Source organism: Chrysochloris asiatica, unplaced genomic scaffold (genome assembly GCF_000296735.1).
Source record: "Chrysochloris asiatica unplaced genomic scaffold, ChrAsi1.0 scaffold00256, whole genome shotgun sequence".
NCBI lineage: Eukaryota > Metazoa > Chordata > Mammalia > Afrosoricida > Chrysochloridae > Chrysochloris > Chrysochloris asiatica.
In genome coordinates, this window is record NW_006408774.1 from 3,116,415 (window position 1) to 3,134,114 (window position 17,700).

General features: G+C 40.3%; 1 protein-coding gene across 1 annotated transcript in view; it reads left to right on the forward strand.

The window, feature by feature from the left end:
* The window catches only part of CPEB2 (cytoplasmic polyadenylation element binding protein 2), an 86,598-nt gene extending 72,670 nt beyond the window's left edge, over positions 1 to 13,928 (forward strand). Inside the window, exons 11-14 of the mRNA XM_006873808.1 lie at positions 6,119 to 6,237; positions 6,640 to 6,754; positions 8,992 to 9,173; positions 13,701 to 13,928. Coding sequence (XP_006873870.1) covers positions 6,119 to 6,237; positions 6,640 to 6,754; positions 8,992 to 9,173; positions 13,701 to 13,928 — 644 coding nt within the window. The remainder of the gene's footprint in view (positions 1 to 6,118; positions 6,238 to 6,639; positions 6,755 to 8,991; positions 9,174 to 13,700) is intronic.
* The last annotated feature ends 3,772 nt before the right edge of the window (positions 13,929 to 17,700 follow it).

Here is a 17,700-nt window from a genome sequence, read left to right on the forward strand (position 1 = left end):
AGCATTAGAAAACACCAAAGCAGTGTAGCCTTTGTTAGTGAATTGTTGCTGTAGATTTGGCAGGAGTGACTCAAGACTTTCTTAAAGCCCTCAGTTACATACAGAGGTCAGATCAGAGAAGGGTACTTAGTTGTGTTGATGACTTATTGCTAGGCTAATGCTAACTGCCAGAGAACAAGAACTGTGAGCTGTGGTAACATTCATTTAAGCATGGTTTAGTTCCCATGGTTTAGTTCAGCATCGGTGGGAGAGGAATTATAGCCGGTCTTCCACGAGAACGGGAAGAGAGGAGAGCTGGGAAAGAATCCAGTCTGTACAAATAGCTAAAGGCAAACATCTCTGAAGTGGGTATAAGAAAAGGGGAGGTTGAAAGACTTAAGACTTTTGTTTGAACACCATTGAAATTGTTGTTGTTGTTATGTGCCGTGGAGTTGATTCCAACTCATAGTGACCCTGCACAGGGTTTCTGAGGCTGTTAATCTTTACGGGAGCAGAAAGCCTCATCTTTCTCCCGCGGAACAGCTGGTAGTTTCGAACTGCTGACCTTGCGGTTCACAGCCCAATTCATAATCACCACGCTACCAGAAAGCACCCCACTGTTTTCATGGTGGGATGAAATCTCAGGCCTGGAGACAAGACTCCAGAAAACCTGTTTAAAAAAAAAAAAAAAAAAAAAGGTGTGCTTTGGCTGTGGGAAAAAGAAGCACTTTAGGGAAATTATAGGTAAGCAACCTGAGTGTCCTGGTGATTGAGTTATGTGGACCCATCTCCCCACTTTGTCACTGAGAGCTGTCTAGCTTTCATTATTAGTTACTGTAGTTCTTTAGAGAGATGGATGATGCCATGGTAGCGTATGTTTTAGACCTTTAGATCTTGCACTACAGAATCCAGAACACCTTTTGAACAGGGATTCTGGGTCCCAGGCCTGTAGGAGAATCTGATTAAAACGTTGGTTGTTTCCAGGATTTGCACACAGTTTCAGAGTTTACTGAAACCCTTTGACTGAGACAGAAAATGAACTTCATGTAGATCCAGATAGTCATTTCTGAACTGAAATGAAAGTTTAAGCTATTGTGTCCACAGAATTACTGTTGTTCTTACATACTGTTTATGTTATGTAGTAGTAGTCATTCAGTGGATATTAGCTTGCAATGTTTCTACCCAAGCTATCATTTTCTCTTGCCTTGACACTGGTCCTACTGGTTTGTCCATATCACTGGCCCTTTGCAGCAGTGTGTGTGTCATTTTTACGGTACTGTCAGAGCATTCTTTCTGAAGTGCCCACCTGATGATACTTTCCTATACCCCTACTGAAAGCCCTTCAGTGGCATGCTTCTCTAGGAGGATAAAGTCAAGAACACAATCCTGGTGGCTAGCAAAGCCCTGCACAGACTAGCTTCCTGCTAATCTCTCTTGCTTCTTCTCAGTCCTTGCAGTTGGCTCTGTTCTCTCCGACCTCAGAATTTTTGTGTCTGACATACTCTTAGTCCACAAACTCTTCCTGTGTCTTCATCTGTCTTATCTCCTACTCTTCTTTCATAACTCAGCTTGCATTTCAGTCCCTAACAAAAGAAAACATCCAGGACCTACCTAGTGAGGTCAGATCTTCCTAGTGTGAACTCTCCAAGCACTCATCACAGTATGGTATTACATTTTTGTAATTTTACAAATGATGTGATGGTTTTATCAATATCACTTCTTTCCAATAGTCTTTAATATTCTAGTCACCCTTGTAATGGATCAAGGGTGATATAATACCCTGATCAATTTTATAAACAGCAATAAATACTACAGGATAAAGAAGTGACTTTGACCTGACGTTGGTGGAGAAAAGTTTCATGAAGAAAGAGATGTTTTGAACTAACTCTTTAAATACTGTGGAATTTAGATAAAAAGAAGTTGAACAGAGATTAAGAGAAGAAATCTAATCTTTGAAAAGCATTAGTTTGGATGGAGATACACATATTTGTGTGAACTGTTTTGTTCATATAAGGGGAATAGTAGACTCCGGGCTGAAACTATGGGTTGGAACAAGGCTAATAAAAAAAAGGAATACTTGTCTTACTGGCTATTGTTGCCAGCATCGTTATTGCTGTGGTTTGGGTGGTGGTTTTAGAGGGTTTTTTTTTATAAAATGAGAAAGAAAGAAAAAAAAAAAAAAAAAAAAAAAAAATCAGCACTAGCAACTCATGGTTCTTTGTAGCCATTGCCAAATACCAGTGTTGTCAACCCTAGTTTTTTCAGGTTTTTGTCATCGCTGTAATGCAGCCTTTTTATGGTTTGGGAACTCCTGTTATGGAAGCATGTAGTTGGTGATGCTGACTTTTCATTAAGGCAGTAACTCCAGTGTTGAGCAACATACACTTATGTTTCCTCTTCCATGAAATGGATCCTGGTATGGCGATACAGGAAAAGCACTGGCCTACTAGCTACAAGGTTGGTGGTTCAAACCTAACAGCCGCTCCTTGAAAACCTGAAACAGCATCACTATGAGTCAGAATCAGTTCCACAGCACTTTTGTTTTTTGCCATGAATAAGAACCACCCTATATAATTATTTATTTGGAGTCCTGGTATGGTGCTGCAGGTTAATACACTAGACTGCAAGGTTGATTTGAACCACAAGGTCGAGGGTTCAAGCTCACCAGCCGCTCCTTGGAAGCCTTACATAGGCTCGCTATGAGTCGGAACCAACTGTACAGCACTTGACAGCAACAGTATAATCACTTAGGACCCCTCGTGGTGTAGTGGGGTTAGTACTGGCCTGCTGGTCTCAAGGTCAGCAGTTCAAACCCACCAGCGGCTCCACAGGAGGAAGATGAGGCTGTCTGCGCCCCTAAAGATTTACAGACTCAGAAACCCGAGGGAGCACTTGGATTCTGTCCTTACAGGGTCGATCTAAATCTGGATCAGTATAAATCTTGACAGCAGTAGGTCAGGTGGTTGGTTATGAACTTGTTAGCTAGCTTAGTAAATTCTAGAGGAGCTGTTCCATGGTCGTGTTTTAGTAAGAGTATTTTCATATTAATGACTTGCCTTTTTGTTGTTGCTGTTGTTGTTGTTAGTTGCCATGGAGTTCTTTCCAGCTGATGCTGATTAGAGCATATCTCCACTAGGTTTTCTTGGCGTCATCTTAATGGAAGTGGTTCACTAGGCCTTTTCTTCCAAGGTGCCTCTGAGTGGATTCACTGTGGATTACTAACCACTTGATATAGGTCATAATTTACCATCATTTTATTTAATTAAATGCTGTCGACATAAACATTTATCCCCTAGTAATAACAAAGTACTGGACTGGGAACCACAAGGTCAGTGGTTCAAACCCACCAGCTGCTACTCGGAAACCCTATACAGGGTTGCTCTGAGTCAGAACCAACTAGACTGCACTTAACAACAATAACAAAATAAATGAAGCAGCATTAGAAATATTGAACGTAAAATATTTTCGTGCATTGATTTTATGTTCTTTCTCTTTATTACTACACCACAGTTACTTTCTCAGATCCTTCCTGTTGTTGGTAGGTGTCATGAAGTCATTTCAGAGTTACAGAGAACCCAGCTATAAGAGACTGAAGCGCTGCCTTGTTCTGCACCAGCTTCACAACTGTTCCTCTGTTGGAGCTCACTGTTGAGCCACTGTGTCAGTACATCTATGTCACTGAGAGTCGGCCTCTTTTTCACTGACCCTCTAGTTTACCAAGCACGATGTCCTGCAGAGACTGGTCAAAGCACATAAGACAAAGTTTCTCCATCCTCCCTCTAAGGAGCTTTCTGGCTAAACGTATCCAAGACCGTGGCATATTATGACAGATCATGGTGCATTCAGTAATATTCTCCAGCACCATAATCCAGTGCATCATTCTTTGTTTTCGTTTTCTTTTTATTGTGAATTGAGTGGAGATTTATAGAGTATATAATTTGAGTTTTGTTCCACATTTTGTCTTCTCACTCCAAGGCCTTTTAATGTGATTTCTTTCAGAATGGTTGGTATGGTAGCCGCCAAGCACTGTCTAATAGTTCTTCTGACCTGATGGTTGTAGATATTAATGTTCATATGTTACATTAGTCTGTTGTACACATCTTCAGTTTTCATCATTCTTCTTTCTTCCACACAGGGAAAGACCAATAATTGTACTTTCTTGTTGTGAAGTGCTGCCAAGTGAGTCCCGACTCATAACGACGCTGTATATAGGGTTTCTGAGGCTTTAAATCTTTGCAGGAGCAGAAAGCCTCATCTTTCTCCAGTAGAGTGGTTGGTGGGCTCGAACTACCAACCATGTGGTTCACAGTCCAGTACTTAACATTTGGAGCTTAGATAGCTGCTACTAAGCTTTAAAGATCCCAGTTGATACTCACCTAAATAGGATGTAGAACATTGTCTTTGTGCACTGTGTTATTCCAGGTGACCATGGTGTCCCCCAAGACTATGGTCCTGAGCTCCCAGGTCCAGCAACACATTCTTTCAAAGTGTTTGGTAGTATCTACAAACTTTTCATAATTATGCTCCCTCACATTTACAGCAATGCTAAATATCCCTGTACAAATATCCCCTGTCATACGTCTGTGGGTGTACTCGCACTCGGCCTCCCAGACCCATGCAGCCTGTATCTGTGTACTCATAGTTCCTCTGCAGTTCTTGTCTTCCTTATGCCTTATCCAGCTTTCACATGCCTATGGGTGACTTGAAAACAGCATGACTTGGGTCCGATGCACTTTATTCCTCAACTTAATAGATCTTAACTTCTATCAGAAACCTTAAAGCAATTACTTAAAACCAACCTTAACTTCATATTTTATTTGTGATGGTCTTTCACAGCTAGAAAGGTCAAAGTTGTGTGTGTATATTTGTTTGCTATCTTATATAATCTTCGGTTGGAAGTTTCTGTTTGTGTAGGTTGGTTTGATGGCATCTTTATGCTATCATGTATTTTATTTTAAATGAAGTACTTTCGGATCCCCTCAGACCAAGCAGCATGAGAACTATGATTGGCAATAAGCTAGTTTTTGAGTTCTGAGTAAAACCCATTGCTTAGTGGAACCGATGTGATGGACTGCTTTCATGGATTCCTCATGGTGGGACTCCATTACAGTGTGGTACATTTATTTGGGTAAAAATTGTGTGAGGAAAGGTATAGATTTATACTTTATACTTTTAAAGTTAGCAGCTGCTGACAATAATCACGTAATAGTAGCCTTGAAATTTAAATGTTGATGCATTATTTTAATGAAGTCTTTTCTGCCTACTGTAAGTATGGTATTTGATTAGAGATTGGCAGTTGTGTGTTCCCAAAGAAAGGAGGAAGGCCATATTTCTTAACAGTGGTATCTAAGCAAAACCTTGAACCCAAGGTTTAAACACTGGCTCCTGGTTATTTAAAAATTGACTTAAAAGTGTTGGGTTCCACTGCTCATCCAAGTTGAGACATGATCTAGAAGTTCTGACCCATGCTTAAGGAGCGTATTTCATTAAAACTACCTGAAATGGTTCTCTTAGTATCATCAGTGATATTGTGGAATTTTTCCTCTACTTACGAGAATTCCTGGGCCTTTCCAAGTGTGTCTCTAACCCAAAGTATGCTCTTGTTGTTGTTAAGTGCATTGCCCTGTGGGCATGTACAGGAACCTTCAGACCCTAACATGCTCAACCTGTTCAGTCTGCCAAATATTTCCATTATGACTCTGCTCTTTCTGCTAGTATTAATTAGTAGAAAGAGCAGAGGAGCCCTTGGACTGAGTTGGGTGTGAAATGTAGCCCAGCCAACTACTTTCCATGTGACTGCCTCTGGGCCACTAGTTGAACTTTTGGGTAGTACAGTTGGTTCTTTGTAAAATGGAAATGATGTTTCATAGGCTTGTTGTGAAATTCAGTGCAGTAACTCACATAAAGCTCTTAGCACACTGACTGATAGTGACTACTGCTTATAGACTAGCTCATTGCTTTTCCTGTTTGCATATGTGTTCCATAGGCTAGTGTGCCCCTTTGACGGTGTAATGGTTCTAATCCTATTTGATAGTTGGTTTTAGTCCTTCCTTTTGCAAAGGCATGTGTTTTATAAAGAAATGCAGGATGAAATCATTTACCTTGACATATCATGCCTCATTTGTCATGGTTGTTCCAGGCTATGCATTCCTTCTCTTTCAAGAAGAGAGCTCCGTTCAGGCTCTGATTGATGCTTGCATTGAGGAAGATGGGAAGCTCTATCTGTGTGTGTCCAGTCCCACTATCAAGGACAAACCAGTAAGTAAATACACCAGAACTTCAGGCTGCAAGCATGAGTTTTCTAAAGCTGTCATTGAAATGATTGTGAATAAACACTCAAATTCCCACATTTAGATTTTTGAATGTTCCATTTCTGTGCGTTGTTAAGTACAGTTGAATCAGTTCCAACTCATAGCAACCCTGTATAGGACTTCCAAGAAGTGGCTGGTGGGTTTGAACCTCTGACCTTGTGATTAGCGGTCCAGTGCATAGCTTACAACACCACACCGGGACTCCAGTTTCTGTGTAGTACCTTTATTAAGCATAATAATGTGTTTCCAAATCTAAATATCTACAACTTTGCATAATAAAAGTACCACTGTTTTAGTGTGAACATCCAAAGTATTAAGGCCCAAGGCAGTAATGTCACTTTCTTCATAGGTTCAGATCCGTCCTTGGAACTTAAGTGATAGTGATTTTGTGATGGATGGTTCTCAGCCTTTGGATCCCCGAAAAACAATTTTTGTAGGAGGTGTGCCTAGGCCATTAAGGGCTGGTAAGTAGAATAGTAAACTTCATTTTCTAAAATATATTTTAAATATGAATTCTTATTCAATTTAATAAAGGCCTGTAGTGTACATGGCACGACTGGGTGGTAGAGAGACAGATGCCTTTTGCTGCAGCATTGCCAACTACAGACAGAATTCTGACACTGATTATGAGAATGCTTGTTGAAACTTACTGGAGGGTGGATGCTCAGCTAGCACTAACTCCAGGTAGACTCTATAAGAAGAATCTACTTAAATGCTTCTGTTTTTCTAAGGGAAACTTTTAAAGATAAAAGTATTTGGGTTGTGTGTGTGTGTGTGTGTGTGTGTGTGCGCCTGCGCTAGTGTTTTCACCATAAACTAAAGTAGTAGTGGAGCTAAGTTAGCGATTACCTTGTTTATGATCATCAGGAAGCAGAGATCGAGCCAATGCCATATAGGAACATAATTACAGATTTCAAGGGAAGATTGTGGGTTTAATTTTAAATGCAAGTGTATGGTACCATTCAGAACCCTGAATTAGAAATTCCAATTAAGCTGTTGGCATTTGATATACTTTTAAAGAAATTCACTTTAGCTTCTATTTTGAGAATAAAATGTTGGAGGTGGGTGTTGTAAGGAGTCAAAAGCAGAGAGATAAAGCTAAGGCCATCGTCCAGGTAAGCAATGCTGATATCTTGGAACAGTATGTTAAGTGTTGGTTCTAGATTTATCTTGAAAATGGAGTTTATCAGATTGGATATGCAGTGGGAGTGGGGTGGGGGGTGAGAGAACTGCTGAGGGTCTTGACTTGGCAACTTCATCCTTCTCAGTATTCGCTAACTTGATGGGCAGAATCTCACTGAGGTGGTTTGAGGAGTAAAGAAGATAAGAGCCATTTGACCACACTGAGGGCTGAAGTCTCTGTTATCTGTCAGTAAACAGTCACGTACATGAGGAGTGTGAAGTCTAGAGGAAAGGTTCAGGGTAGAGCTCTTCGTTGGTGTGTGCCATCGAGTCAGCTGCAGCTCCTAGGATGGAACAGGACAGAGTAAGACTGCCCCACTGGGTGCAGATCACCAGGTGCTTTCTTCTGGGGAGCCGCTGGTGAGTCAGAGTCACAGACCTGTGTTATTGGAAGCCATGACCCAGGACCAAGGCACCAAGGACGGGGACTGAAAGCAATCTGACATTGAAGAGTTGAGTTGCGGTGCCTGAGCGGTGAGGGGGAAGAAGATGAGGGGAATGTTGCTATCTGACAGTCAGATGAAGAAAACATTTAAAGGAGGGGGAAGGGCTTCTCTGTGTTAAATGTCTATGGCTAGACTGACCATTGGACTTGGCAGTGGGGGACGTGAACTTGACGAGAGCAGTCAGAGTGGAGTGGGGGGAGGGGGAGTGTGATTACAACGAGCTGAACAAAGAACAGGAGGAAAGAAATTAGACAGTAAGGAAAATATTTTGAGTAATTTGGCTATAAAAGGAAGCAGAGAACTGGAACAATTGCTGAGAGGGGAGAGTTGTGGTTTGGGTTTTTAAAGAGGAGGCAAATAAATCTACTCATATGCTAATGGTATGATCTGGTATAGAAGGAAAAAGAGATGGTGCTGTAGGGAGAAGGGAGAATCTCACAGAGGCGGCAGATAGCATAGGATCCTAGTACAGGTAGCCCCTGACTTTCCTACAGGGCTCCATGCTGACTGAAGTTAAATACTTCACTGGGTTTTGTGGGTTTTCATTATTATTGCCTTTTATTATCAGTGTCTTTGTAAATCCAATCTTTATTTGTCTTTGGTGTTGGCATGCAAAGGATTACATCAGCAAATTGCATGCTGCAGCATTATGTGCATTGCGTGTTACCAAGGGTAAGCTGCACCCTCAAATCAAACAAACAGGGACTGCTGGTCATAAGCACAAAATTCTTGGTAACTTAGTTACATGGTAATTCTGGAACTACTTGTATGCAAATGAGAGGATTAGATTTAGAAGTGAGACTGAATTGTTTATAGTACCAGGAGAGAAGGCGTGTCTGTGGTGGGCTCAATGTGCCTAAGTGGGTAGACATGGCAGCAATCTGTCTTTAGATTGGAAAATGGAAGGTGGAGGGGACTGCTTTGATACCAGCTTCTCCTTTAACAGCTGTTTCTTTTCTACTATGTCCTCATGGTCAGTGTTACTGCCCTGTTGACTTTTACTTGAAGAAGAACTTACTTGTTGACTGACTGCATTTTCTCCCATATGATACAAACTTCTTTTCCTTTCAAAGTGGAACTTGCTATGATAATGGACCGGCTGTATGGTGGAGTTTGTTATGCAGGAATTGATACAGATCCTGAGCTCAAATACCCAAAAGGTGCTGGACGTGTTGCTTTCTCTAATCAGCAGAGCTACATTGCTGCCATCAGTGCTCGGTTTGTCCAGCTTCAGCATGGTGACATTGATAAACGCGTAAGTTGCATACTGATCCAAAGGTCACTAGCCTAAGGACACTTTAGTAACATGATACAAAGGCTTTTCCTATAGACTTTTAGCTTCTGGAGTTACTAAAATACTGCATCAAAATATCCTTGAAATGTACAATTCAAGAATATTTTAGGTTTTTAGACTGACTTTAAATTTAAGGTATGATATATATTTTTTAAATGTCATTTTAAAGGCATTTCCAATTTTTTTATCAGATGGGGTTCAGTAGGAATCAGCTTGATCGCCGTGGGTTTGGGATGTTTGAACCATGGTGCCAGAGCTTGTTTTAAGAGCTTGGCTGGAACCAGACTGCCTGGGATTGAATACCTTTCCCCACTCTGTTCTCCCCGCTTCAAGTATAAAATGGAGAACAAAAATAGTAGCTATCTCACAGTGATTTTTAGGATTAGATAAACGTGCATAGGTAACAAGCGCTTAGAACAAAGCTAAGATTAAAATGCAGTGTTTATCATTCCCTACAATAATTGTCGTCGCATCCATTAAAATGCTCTAGTAGCACAGTGGTTAGAGAGCCTGCTGCTACCCAGATGTTCAGTGGTTCAAACCTACCACCCTCCACGGGAGAAATATGTGGCAGTCTCCTTCAGTGCAAAAAGATGTACAGCCTTGGAAAATCGATGGGGCAATTCTATCTGCCCTATAGTGTCCCTGTGAGTCAAAATCAACTCAGTGGCAATGATTTTGTTTCTGTTTTTCTGGTTTTATTTTTTTATGGGAAGATTGGCTAAGTTCTCACAACATGAACCTTTAGAACCTTTTAGAAGGCACTGATTGCCTTCTAAAATAGAGAAGAAGAGTGAAAATTGTTCCTTTACAAACCTTCGTCACTAAATGTTGGGAATAGTTTACATTTGCCTATAGTTAGAAGTATCCTGCAGTCATCATACATGGTACGAAGCTGATGTCTAATAATCACGTATACTGATATGAGGCAGAGTCCTGGGCTGGCGCTGTAGGAGAGACACGGGACCACAAGCTCAGTTCAAACTCACCAGCAGCGTCTTTGGAAACCCTATGCAACTCGAGGGTAATTAACAACAACATGGAAGTGACATAGCTGAGCTGGTACTTGTGGGGGGCTTCAATAAGCTCATGGACAAATGGAATGAAAAGACAGTGGAATTTTTCCTAGAGGTCTTTGAAGCCCCCTGTGTTCTTGCAAAGTAACATTTCTTCAAGGCTCTCCTCTGAAGCTATTTGTACATTTAGAAGTAGTGGGAGGGTGGGGGCAGAGGGACTGGTTAACTAGTAGCAGTTGACTAGACCATGAGTTGTAGAAGTTATCATCACTGTAATTGCCAAACCAGAGCCCAATTTAGAAACGTGATACCGCCTGGAGCCCCTGAGAGACACAAACCGTCAGGGGTTTGACTATTAGCTGTTGGACCCCCACCAAGAGGCGTTTCAGAAGATGGGGCTGTGGAGTCCGCTGCTGAAAGCTCACAACATGGAAAACCCTATGGAGCAGTACTACTCTGCACAGCCGATGTCGTCACGAGTCAGAATTGACTTCATGGCAGCTAACGACGACAGTACAGCATAGGCTTAGTTCATAAATGCAGAGTGGCTTTTTGTGTGTGCTTTGTCACTTAAAATGGCCCCAAAAATGTATCTCAGAGAGGCTTTGTTTTTATTCAGATATTGTAAAAAAAATGACCTAATGATGTCTGACCTCCTCTGACTTAACTACGGTGGAAAAGACTCAAAGTCAGCATCAGCCCAAGGCTTATTTCTATGGTACGAGGGGTCAGCCGGGCCTCCACTGTCCTTTACCAGTTGTGACCACAAACCCCCTGTTCCCACAGCTCTGTGTGCTCAGCTGGATTTGATAATCCATTGCAGTGACCACACAGAACTCAGCCCCTTACTCACCGTCTCGGGGATTATTAGGGAACTTGAACAGGACATAATATTCAGAATTAGAAATATCCGGGTTACAACCGTTTCAGTCAGGACAGACCTGCAGGCAGGCTCTCTCTCATCCTTAGCTTCTCAGCCACAGACCGACCGCTTGGCCTCTGCCCTGCTCCAGCGGTGTTACAGAGCTCTGTCAGCAGTGCTGATTCCTACCCAAAAGGCACTGTGTTCCATTAGAAACCTCAGGCAGAAGGTGCTCAGCTCTAACTCCATGTGGCTCAGCAAATCACGCTCCCAAGTAAGTGCATAAAGGCACCGCACTTCGCAACTGAGCCTCCTACCCAAAGGCACTCAGCTTTCCTGGCTCGGCTCCAGGCTCCATGGCCAGAAAGCCCATTGCTGTCTGGTGCTGTGGCTCTTGGCTGTCCTGCTGATGCTCCTGATCACCCCTCTGCTTTCCCAGCTCTGTCTCTGGGGCTGAGGAGGTTCAATGTACAGGGAGCTCACGGTCCCCAAAGACATTATCCACGCTTGGCTCTTTTTTCTTGTTGGTAGTATGAGGCACCCCCTCCCAGTTTCTGAGGTGACTCATTTTGTACCCATGTTAGAGTTCCAAGTTATTTCAATCATAATCAACCCTGTTAACAATCCCTCACAACGGAATCATATCATCCCCTCAGCACCCTCAGCATGCAGCTACGCCCACCTCCTCTCACCCAGATCCAGCAGGAGAGAAAGTGGCTTGGTGGGCATTACAAAGAGTGTGGGTTAGAGTCATATGAAGGAATTCACTGCACTGCAGACTACAGACAAACTTTTTAAACTGGTTTGAACTTCAGCATTCCTAGTCCAGTGTTTTCAACTTTAGCTACATGTTGAAATCAACTGAGAAAGTTCAAAAATCTTGCCACCAGTCTCTCCTGTCCTACCTCCCCCAGGATTCTGATATCATTGTCTGTGATACAGCCTGTCCAGCAGGCCCTTAGGAAGGTCCCCAGTAGTCTAGTTTAACCCCCTGCTTTTGCAGAGAGGTGAGAGGGTCCCAGTGGGAGTTGTTTGCATTGTCCATGTGTAGGGGGGGATCCCTGGGCAGAAGCAGAAGGGAGAGATTGCTGCGGACTCCTACCCCTTACCACCCAGTTTCCAAAATGAGTGATGTACCGATCATCTGGGGAGGAAGGTTGATCCCTAAATACTAGCTTGGGTGCAACACGGGTGATTTGAGAAACTGATGCCACCTTCTTAGAAAGGCCATGTTCAAATCAGAATTAACAACTTAGATTCCACAAGATACTTACTGGGAGAGGATGAAAATTGTATCTTCAACTTTTATTTAGGCTCTTGGACACTTGAGAGAGAGATTTAGTTCCTACCCTTCCTGGCAGCTGGGGGGCTCAATCACTACACGTTGTCCTTTTTGTTTTGTTGATCAGTGCTCTATAAGTGATGACCTCACTTTGGGTAGATACTAAAATGAATTGTGCTATTCATCAAGTTGAATGATTAATTACTAATTATTTCAATAGTTATGAATCCATTTAACAAAGTATTACAGATTTGGTCCTCCAGAGTGGAAAAGGAAGAACAACATAATAGAAAGTAAGAATAGGAGAAGAATTGATGAAATCCCGATCACACATGCACGGGGCTTCAAAAAGTGTATAGGAAACTGGAATTTTTTTCATGAACTTCGGAAGACCTCTTGTACAAGAATTAATTGTTGGTAGAAGGATTGATGCTTTTGGGTTATGATGTTGGAGGAGAATATTGAAAGTGCCATAGGCTGCCAAAAGAACCAACAGATCTGCTGTGTTGGAAGAAGTGCAGCCAGAGTGCTCCTTGGAGGCCAGGATGGCCAAATTTCATCTCTCATACTTCGGACATATTGTCAGGAGGGACCAATCGCTGGAGAAGGATGTCATGTTTGGTAAGGTTGAGGGTGAGAGAAAAAGAGGAAGACCCCCAGCAAGATGGATTGGCCAAGTGGCAGCATCAATGGGCTCGAGCGTGGCAACAATTATGAGGTTGGCCCGGGACTGGGCAGTGTTTTGTTCTGTTGTGCATAGGGTTGCTATGAGTCAGTACTGACTTGATGGCACCTAACAACAACAACAGCATTGCTAATAAAATAGGGCTTGATCGTATTATAAACTCAAGGCTGGGATCCTGTTTTTCATCATTGAAGTTTGTGTTTTAAGTTAAGTAAATTTAAACAAAACCCACTGCCGTTAAGTTGATTCTGACATACAGTGATTGATCCTATTTTCGGTGTGTGAGAGTGAATCTTTCTAAGAGTAGACAGCCTCATCTTTCTCCCTCGGAGCAGTTGTTAGTGGGTTTGAACCACCATCTGACCTTAGTAGCCTAGCGCCTAGCCCCCACAACACTACCACTTCATAAAATAATTTCTAGAATTAAATGAAAAATATAAGTAATTTAAACCATAGCATTTAAGAAATTTTTTCATCAGCTTTGCATTGATTCTTGAGCACAAAGCATTTTACTAGCTCCTGTGGAAATGAAGTGAAAAATGGCAGACCTTGTGCCCGGGTTGCTTAAATCATACACTAAAGGCAAGGAAGAATCCACGAGGAGAGTACTCTGTTTATTCAAGCTCTCGGATTTGTTTTACAGGTGGAGGTGAAGCCATATGTGCTCGACGACCAGATGTGTGATGAATGCCAGGGCGCACGCTGTGGTGGGAAATTCGCTCCTTTCTTTTGTGCCAACGTCACTTGCCTGCAGTATTACTGTGAGTTTTGTTGGGCAAACATCCACTCTCGTGCAGGACGTGAGTTCCATAAGCCATTGGTAAAGGAAGGTGCTGATCGCCCACGTCAGATCCACTTCCGCTGGAACTAAGAGCAGCCAGCCGGCGGCGTCTGTTAAGGAAAGAAAGGGTGCATGTGGCTTACTGTGTTGGAAGATACTGACGCGCAGAAGAAATAAGTGCATTCTTCTGCTTCTCACCCCAGCTCTCAATACATGCATCTTTATCAGCAGCCAAAACACTTACAAGCCTCTTATTTTTCACCAAAACCCTACATCTCAGGCTTACTAATTTTTGCGATATTTTCATGTTAAAATAAAATGTTCTTTTGTATTTTTTCCAAGTTATTTTTATATGTAAAGTGAAAATTAGATATGAGAATGTTGTGTGTAGGGGCACCACAGTCTGCTGCTATAGAATGGGTGAAGCGTGCACTTATTTCTAAACCTGGGTTTGTAACTTCAAGATCTGCCCCAGTAACTAACCAAAGGTAGCAAAATAATAGTGAAGATGGAATATGTCTGCTACAAAGGCTTATTTTTATGGTTGCTATTTTCAGTGTATACATAAACTAAAAATTAGGGTTGATTTTTTTGCTCTCCATTTTGACTTGCAAGAAATAATACCTCAAGATAATCTGATTTATTAGCTATTTTTAAACATTTTTAATCACAAGCTGTATTAGCTTTGCTGCTATATAGGTGTGATGTGTAAATGCCACCTATTAATACGGGATTGAAAATGTTAGAGAGACTGCATTGCAGATAAGATGCAGGCAGCACAATATGGCCTCAACTGCCATAGTTTTAGAATGTGAAAAAAAAAAAAATGCATGTTTACTTACCTGTATACATCATATGCATGCACTAGCGTTATTAAGTATAACAAGAGATGAAGTGTTGCAAATGTTCAAACAAGCTCTCTTGACTCTAGGTAGCATGAACAAATTATAAAATTTGTTTTAAAAAAGCAAACTTGCATGCATTAGTGTGATTTCAAGTTGAAAAAAAAAAAAACACAAAACACACACCTGTCCTACATGTGTACAATATGCAAATTTGTTTTAGATTAGTGAGTGCAGCCATTTGTGATCTGGTCGGTAGTGGAATTGGATTTATGCAGACTGGATGTAATATTTGTAACCCCTGTGCAATTTTGTGATGTGCGGTTCTAATTCACGTGCGGTAATGTAGTGTAAAGACTTGAGTAAAAGAAAACTACAGAATTTCAGATGATGTTGATTTTAGCCCCTTTTGAGAGTTCATGGTTAAGACATCCTTTACAAACCAAAGATGGTCAGCACACTGCTAACCAGTCACCAAACGTAAGACCCACAAGAAGCCCGTACTTACAAACGTGAAACCTAAGTAAAGTCAAAATGGAGATGGGAAATATACAGATGGCTAGTTGCATGAAATTAAATTTGATCTTTAATATGACATTGGTAAAATCTGGCTTAAACTTCCTTACATCTTTGACCTGTGTATCTTAGAGGTCTTCTGTCTAAACTGGGGTCGCTGTTGCATGGAGCATTGTTGTCCTTAACGGTTAAGGATTGCTTTTTGTTTTTGTTTTGTTTATTTTGATGAAGGAATTTTGGTGATGACTTTGCTTGCAGTTTTGTTTGTTTGTTTGTTTGTTTTTTGGAAACATGCAATAGTTACTGAGCTTCTCTTGGTACTAAACACTATTAGAATATCATCAGTAATATATTCTTTTTTCTTCTTCAGAACATTTTTTAATGCAACTAGCCCCCTGCGTTTTAACATAAGAGTTACTCTGCAATCTAAGCAAGGCACCAGACAATGGGAAATGTTGTTTTAAAATGCAGATTTTTGACTCTAAAGAGAAAATTACAAGGGCGTTGCCTTAGAAGCAAACCCTTGGGACAATCCTTCTTGTGAGCCAAGTGTTGATCTTATATTGGTTGTTGATGGCGTGCTTTTGTACTGTACAGATATGTGGTTCATGTCTAACTCTGCTGTTTTCTTGTGGCTGTGGTTCAAGTTTTTAATGTTTAAAGTTGATGCTGTTTTCAGAAGAGCTTTTTACGAATTTATTTGTCAATGTTCCCGATTTGTTACTTAACCATGGTCCTCCAGGATTTTTGGAGTATTCTTTTCTAACCTTAGCCCTGCCAAACCTTGATCCATTTTGACATTTATTATGCACTATTTTTATATCTCTGTGAGAGATTTTTCCAGCAGTCAGCTGTTTTATGGCACACTTTTTTTGACTGATGACATCTCCTTTGCTATACCTCAATTTTTGGAACTTAGAAAAGAAATCAGTAGTTTTGCAATGTTAATTATTTAGATATTTAATTTCGCAGATTTTTTAACTTTATTTTCATAATTTCTGCTTAATGTTTAAAATTAAAGAGCCTTTTCATGTATTAAATAATGAACACTAAAATAAATTCTATGTTGGAAATAATTGGAGATGCTGAAAATCACTTTCCCTTCTTAAATATTTGAGAAGAAGGGAAATGTAATAGGACACCCTTCTCGCCACGGGTAAAAGGACAGAAATGATTTGTTTTACCTTCATTTCTGTTCCAAGTAAAGCTCATTCGTTTGAAGACTGTTCCTCTCCCCCTTTACCCTTGCCTCCCCCCAACTTTTTAGGCCCCACATTCTTTCTTTCTAACTGTTGAACACTGTATTGGAATTTTTCTGTTTTATTTTTTTTTTAATTTGCAAATCATATTTATTTTACTATTTTTGTAGAAAATTATTACTTTTGATTGTATTTTTGTATTTTAAGAGCTTCTTCATTTGTGTTCCCTAACTGTTCATATTGCTGCCCAAAAGTATGACTGTGGAGGAAAAAAAAAAAAAAAACTCTAAAAAGACACCCTTTTTGTTAAGAAGGAAACATTTAGCATTTATATATTTGTGTCTGGGAAACACTTGATATTTTATCCCTGTTGCATCTGGCTGCACAGAGCCTCTCCTCGAAGATGCCACAAAACTTGAATCTAACACATTTCGGAAGGCTGACTACCCTCGATTCTGTGTTGTGATGTGCAATACTGTTTCTAATGTTTGTATAAAAAAAAAAAAAAAATGACAGTGTAAACCTTTTTAATGCAAATTTATTTTTTTCATTGCATATTTTGCAGATTTTATCCACAGTGTCATTTTTTACTGTCAGAAAAGATACCCCTTTTGTCATTGCAACTATTTTTTAAATCCCGAAATCTTTGTACTGATGTAAATGATTGTAGTTATTTTGAATAGTGTTTTGCTAACAAAAGGAGAGACTTTTTTCATGCATATTTCTATTTTGTTTTCTTTTTGGGTTTTATTTTATTTTAATAGTAGTAAAATACTTGGAATAATTTTTCATATCTTGTCATTAATATTATTTTGTATTTTTATGTGGAAATATATAATTTTATGACACTAATTGCTAAAGTTTATTTTATGTTGAATTATTTTTGGAGCTGAAATCTTTGTAATATTAAAAGCAACTAGTTTCTAACTCCCAGTTTCTGTATAGAATCGCACAAGTGGTTTATGGAGTGTTTGGATTGTAATTATAAATGGTTCTTTGATATGCAAATTAATATTTTCCGTTGATTTTATTTTATATTCCTAATGGGGTGTTAAAGCCGTTTTTTATTTTTTTCTAAATAAAACAGAGAACCCATGCTTTTATGGACACTAGGTAAACGCCTTCAGCTTAAATTTTTTTTGTTAAATATTTTCGTTTATTTTATTGTTATCTTCCAGGTGTCTAAATCTCCAGTCTGTCTGTTGTACTGGTAATTTAACTCTGTAATGGAATAGTTTGCTGCCAACTATTTATATTAAGTAATTTTTAAATATTTGTAATATTGTTGACTGACTAATAAACTAT